Genomic DNA, 6,177 nt, shown 5'->3' with positions numbered 1-6,177 from the left:
GAGCCTTGGAGCCTTAAGACTTAGATAAAGGGTGGTTAGAACCCTAATATGTGACAAAGATAATGATGTATAAACTATAAACATAAATAATAATATAATTATATAATTCTCTGTATTCTAGTCTTCATGACATTCATGATATTAATATTTGCATTTTGAATATTTCAATATTTGTGATCTATGATCATACACTTGTGACTTTGTGATGGTGTGTTGTGTGCCGTCTGCCCGTCCAAACGCAATTGAAAATGGAAAATAATGATAATATGAAAAATAGATAATAAGGTAATATCAATTATCAGCACATATCAGTCAGCATGTCTTGATAAACTACTATATAACAGTTTTTGTTTAGAAGAGTCAAGTATACAACGAATGTCAACTATCAATTACTACTAATTAATTTGGTGTATTAATCGTGTACCGGTGTACCTATTCTAAAGTTTATAAGAATCATTGATTGGGATTGTAATATATGATATAAGGTAAAATTATTATTTAATATTTATCGTAATTCAACTTGTGTTTAATTGAGTCTTCAGACAAGATGGAAAAGTTTTTTGCTTACCAAAAAGATAGTAGAGTACCATGTAAATATGGGAGAAAATGTTTCCAAACAAATAAAGAGCATACAGATAAATATAAACATCCACCTACCAAAGTAAGACATCTTAAATTTATTTATTTTATATTAAGTATTTATAGTGTGCTCTATGTTTGTAGGATGATATTGAAGAGGACAATAAAAAAACGACAAGAAAAAGAGACTCAAAAGGAAAAGTAAAATCATCTAACAAAACTGATGGAGAATCATCGAATAGCAATCATATGAATAATCCAGATGAAGAAAGTTTCAACAGTGGTGGTATGTATGATCTTTAAATCCTAGACCTAGACCATTCTTTCGAAATAATAATAATTGGTTATACCTACCTATCCTTTAAAGTAGTATCTAATTTTTAAAATGTTTTAAGTACCTAGATGTTTTAAAAATTGGAAATATATATTATTTAATTCTGTAATAATTAATGAACCAAACTTATTTTTAATAAAAAAAATAAAAAAAATAGAAGTTAAAATTTAAAATGCTGTATTGGTAAAATGGTGACACAGTTTTTATTGATTTCTTAAAAGTCAACTTATTTTTATTCAAATTAATTTAATTTTCAAAAGGTTTTATTTTTTTTTTATTTTTGATAGAAATAAATGACATGGAAGTACCTGAACGTCCCGAACAAACAATAAGCACTTCCAGCAGTGAACCTAATAGTATTCCTTCTACAAGTAACCAACAAAACTCAACCGAATATACAGTGCCATCAATGAGACATCATTCTCAACAACAACAACAATTGTTATTTGTAAATAAAAAAAATACTCAGATTAATTTAATTTTTAATATATAATGTTATAGCATTGATTAAATATACTATATTTAATCAATGTTTATAGTAATAAAAGTTTTTGTTTTGTAATTATTTTTTAAATTAAAAATGTATGAAATATGGTTATTGAATATTTTTAGACCAATAGTACATTAGAAGATTGCAGTATTGATGATGGTATTGTTCCATCTACACCAACATTATTTACACCACGACGTTTAGATGGAGAAACTGTTAGTTCACCTCATGTACCATCTAGCAATCAAATACAAAGATTTACATTTGTCGGTGAATCTCAGCCATCTCAAATTCCAGGTAATTTTTTCAAATATAATCGTACAACAATATAAATTAACATAAAATTCAGTTTTTGTATAAAAGTCTTATTATTGATGAACTGATGTTTGATTTTATTAAATTGATTGAAATATTTTTTAATACATATTTAGACTTAAATGATAGAGAACAGCCAGACCCACCTGTACAAAATGTTACTGATTCTGACTATTTGAAAACAAAAATTTCTGAATTATTCCTTGTAGAAGAAATGCCAAAAGAGTTTTATGATCTTTGGTCTTTTTGTAAAAGACAAAGTCCTAGTCATCCGGAAGGTTTGATATTATTATTTACCTAATTAAATTTAACTAATTAAAATTGTAACAATATTATATAAATTTAGATGCATTGTTATCGGTTGGATTGAAATTGGTTGGACCTTATGATGTATTAGCAGGACATATGAATGGGTTTAATGCTAATGATGTTGAAAAGACAGTTTTACATTGGCGTTATTATTATGATCCTCCAGAATTTCAAGTATGTGTGGTTTAACTAAAACGTTACTTGCTTTAAGAAAATAATCTTAAATTGCTTAAATTTATCACATCTGAGTGTTACTGCTGGCCGCTGGGTAGCTACTCTTCTCATGATTTCAGGACATGTATATTATTTATTTTTGTTTACGCTCATATACTTATTGTAACTTTTAATTACGCATTGTATATATTCTAATAAATGTTAAAAAAATATATATTGTTTAAAATACTCTGGTTATTCTGTTGATTGTTTAAATCTTACTTTTTTTTTTTAGACGATTTTAGCTAGTACTGGTTCAGAATTTCATATTGGTTATTTTAGGGATGTGCCATTAGGATCCCCTGTTTTTGTTGTTTCTAATGATTCAAGTGAAAACTGTGTAATTAAAAAATTAGGAAAGAGTTTATTTAAGGCTTTAAGGTAAATTTAAATTAAATGCAATATATTTTGTTTTATGTTAAATCTTTATAACTTTTTCATTTTTTTTTTCAGGAAGCACCTTCATAGCATGGATAGTAAAGAAGCTAATACACTTCAAAAAAAATTACTCGCTTATGAAATACGAAAAGTTACTGAAGTATTAGAAGGTCGAAAATGTCATCCAGTGACAAAAACATTTCATAAAGCTGGAATTGTAGTTCCGTATGATAGTAGAACTGATATTGGTTATCGACCTTTATCAGAAAGTGAATGTATGTTGTTAAAATATTCAAAAATTGTGTTTACTTTGTATATTAAATAATTTACAATATTATTTATTTAGATTGTCTACAACAAATTCTAAAATCCTACCTTGAAGCAAGTGAAAGTAAAAAAATGGAAGCAATGGATAAATTACAACCAATTATAAATTATGCCAATATAGCAAGTGATGAGTGTGATTTTGGTACTGCGTTTGAATTAGGCATTGATTTTTTTTGCAACGGAAATCCTGATCTTCATCGTATTTGTAGACAGCTCTTGGTAACTGCTTACAACTTACTAAGAAGACCTCAATTTGCAACTATTATTAAGGTAATTTAAAAAAATTTAATGAAACTAGTAACTTTTCATACTAAACTTAAGACAACTAAAATTTTTTTTTTAACAAGAAGAAAAATACACGTAGCTCACATTATACAATATGAATTGATATTTTAAAATTAAATTAAACTTTGTTATTTTATTATATTATACAGTTATAAATTTTAATATGTTAAATTATGTCAAAAACTATAAAAATATAAGTAATAGAAGAATCGCTTTCTTTAGTGCCTACTTAAGTAAAAGAGAGTACCACTATACCAGTGCTTATGTCAGTAATCTCTGGTCTAATTAAACTACATTTATTTTAAACCTAATTAAATCTGTTTGTGTTATTTTCAGGCTCATCTCAATAACAGAAGAAAAGGTCCAAACATGAGTATATTATAAATGCTTTAATACCTATTATAAATCCTATTTTACTGTCAAGTTTATATTTTAAGTTTATACAATTATTTTTTTTTACGTGATTTCTCTAATTTAAGTAACACAATAAAACTATACTACAAATTATATAATAAGTTATTCAATTTCTTTTCTTTTTTTTTAATTTAAATTATGTAAATAATCTTCAATTTATACATGTTTAGAATTATAATTTTTAATAATTATTACTTAAAATGTTTATAACTATCTTATTATCTCATATTTATTTCAAAGTATTTCGTATCCAAAGTAAAAATGATAAGTTCAATCTACACTACTATTTTATAATCTTTCCAAGTCTCTATAAGAATCAGCAGATTTTTTTTTTTATGTCAGATACCAATCTTAAAACAGTTAAAACTAGTGTAATGATGTGTTGGAACTTGGAACATCCATCTTGACAATTAAAGTTTGTGGTTCTGGCATGTTACAACTCATTTATACTATTGTATATTTAATCAATGGGTTATTTTAAAAATTATTGGAAATTTTAAATTTTGACTTCTCTTTAGTACAAATTAAACACAATTTTCTATCAGAAATTACCCTTAAAATTGAATTTGAAATATTTTCAATTACCTACTTGTGTATATAAGTACTATATATTATACAAAAAAAATTAACATGTTTATCGCTCCGCTTAAAATCTAATTACAAGAATATGGGGAAAGAGGTCTATAGCACTATAGCAAAGCTTGATTTAGCCATTTAAGTAGAGAGACTGGTGCCAGAATAATGGATAATAATTATCTAGATAATGTTAGTAAATCTTAGGGCAAGATAGAAAATTTGACAATTTGACCTCTATAGTATTTAACAGTAGCATGTCTACGCCCTCGCCCCTCCCTCATGGGTTGAAATGCAAATTTTTATTTTGTAATTGACAACATGGACACATTCAATCTTATTCTAATGCTGAATATTTTTTTGAGAACTAAATAAAAGATAAATTTTAAAGTTCAAACGAAAAGTTTGAGAAGTATAATCTCTTTTCTATGGAGTATGGTCATCGGTCACAGCACAGAACATGACAAAGATCAAAATAGATTTTGTCATGGCATATAAAGAAATCACATGAATTCACGAAGTCCGTGAATGAAATACAATGAATAATAAAATGTATTAAATTTAATCTATTTTGTTCTAAGTTATTACAAAAATATTATTTAAAGACACCAATTCGTGTATTATTATTTAACAGTAACAGAGAAGTATTCAAAATATTATGTAGATTAGTTTTAAGCTATTTATGCCATAAATTTATTAACACCTGCAGTGGCGGCTCGTCATGGGTCTTTGAGATGGCGGACTCACCATAAAAAAAGGTAGTAAAGCAATAAAAAAGTTTGAAGAAAATTGTAGTACCTATAATTTAATATTTTTGCCTATTTGGAAAATAATTATGATGGTTTTCGATATTAATATTGATTATTGATAATATTATAATATTTTTACATTAATAATGAGAAGACGGGTGTCATTCAATAATAATACGGGCTAAAAATATCGATAACAACAACTAATTACTAATTTATGCGATGCCAATGGCAGAAACTTTGAATGAGTCTAGTCTCAATGTCCTGAACAACATCAATACAATCTACCCCGCCCTCCGCTATGTCATGCATATAAAATTTGTATAAGTACACAATTGAGTCTCTCGAACGGCAGATTCCCGAATAAATTTAAATGTCTGGCTAATAATAATATTACAACATAATAATACAGTATACAATCTATGGATATGGATCTATCAAATAATCTATTATCTATGGTAATCATCAATCTTCGCTATTCGTCGGAGACGATTGACGGTTATAATAATTTTAACGGAGAAAAAAATAGACGTACAAATCTTTAAACCGTACTTTAATATATATAACATTTTACACGCAAATGCCGTTCTGTTCAACTTATTTTTATGAAATATCTCAATATCTGCAATTCGAAACGTGGTAAAGACGGACGAGGAAAGATGTTCCTACGTCGGCGATGTGGTTACTGAACATGTGGACATCAAATATGACACAACTAAGTTTCACAAAAAAAATCGATGTTTACGTGAGTTTGATTTTCTATACTTTTAGAGCTTTAATTTACTTTTTTAGACATAAAATAAATACATACTTATTGCACCGGACAATCTGCTACACGCCGGGTGACGTATACGTATGCATATTTTATTTCCGAACGCACGGTGCATAAAATACGTGAGACCAAAAATACATAATCGTCATATTAATATATTACCGGACCCATTTTATATAATAATTTATATTTATATTAATTGTATGAATAGAATTTTTCATTTTTAACTGGCCGAGTACTTGACTATATAATATAAGTTTTTTTTATCCCTAACAAAAATAAAAAGTTTTCTGAAAAGACGCATTAATATTTTTTTATAATTGTCTGAATTTTGAATTTTATGACATTATTAGATATTCATTTCATATTTCTGTGATAACTATTTCTGCTCAACCGATTTTTGTTTTTTTGTAGTAATTTAAAAACGAATAACTGTAGT

The 6,177-nt window shown here is 26.8% G+C and overlaps 1 protein-coding gene across 2 annotated transcripts; it reads left to right on the top strand.

Moving 5' to 3' along the window:
* Positions 1–268: 268 nt before the first annotated feature.
* LOC132929631 (histone PARylation factor 1) lies at positions 269–3,922 on the top strand. Of its 2 annotated transcripts, XM_060995118.1 has the most exons (12): positions 269–285; positions 356–485; positions 543–661; positions 724–865; positions 1,201–1,361; positions 1,526–1,700; positions 1,835–1,996; positions 2,065–2,201; positions 2,476–2,621; positions 2,694–2,893; positions 2,965–3,215; positions 3,567–3,922. In XM_060995118.1, the coding sequence occupies exons 3-12, from the start codon at positions 548–550 to the stop codon at positions 3,612–3,614; spliced, it is 1,536 nt and encodes a 511-aa protein (XP_060851101.1). In that variant the 5' UTR covers positions 269–285; positions 356–485; positions 543–547; the 3' UTR covers positions 3,615–3,922. The 2 variants fall into 2 exon arrangements, with proteins under 2 accessions (XP_060851101.1, XP_060851100.1); XM_060995117.1 differs by lacking the exon at positions 269–285 and having other exon boundaries at positions 321–485.
* Positions 3,923–6,177: the final 2,255 nt, after the last annotated feature.

Source organism: Rhopalosiphum padi, chromosome 4, assembly GCF_020882245.1.
Source record: "Rhopalosiphum padi isolate XX-2018 chromosome 4, ASM2088224v1, whole genome shotgun sequence".
Taxonomy (NCBI): domain Eukaryota; kingdom Metazoa; phylum Arthropoda; class Insecta; order Hemiptera; family Aphididae; genus Rhopalosiphum; species Rhopalosiphum padi.
This window is presented reverse-complemented; position numbering and strand designations above follow the sequence as displayed.

Excerpts from the sequence above, each read along its gene's own strand:
- LOC132929631 (XM_060995118.1), top strand. The coding sequence starts at position 548 with ATGGAAAAGTTTTTTGCTTACCAAAAAGATAGTAGAGTACCATGTAAA. Across the intron at positions 2,202-2,475 it reads ATGATCCTCCAGAATTTCAA|ACGATTTTAGCTAGTACTGG; the intron begins GTATGTGTGGTT and ends TTTTTTTTTTAG. Across the intron at positions 3,216-3,566 it reads AATTTGCAACTATTATTAAG|GCTCATCTCAATAACAGAAG; the intron begins GTAATTTAAAAA and ends TGTTATTTTCAG.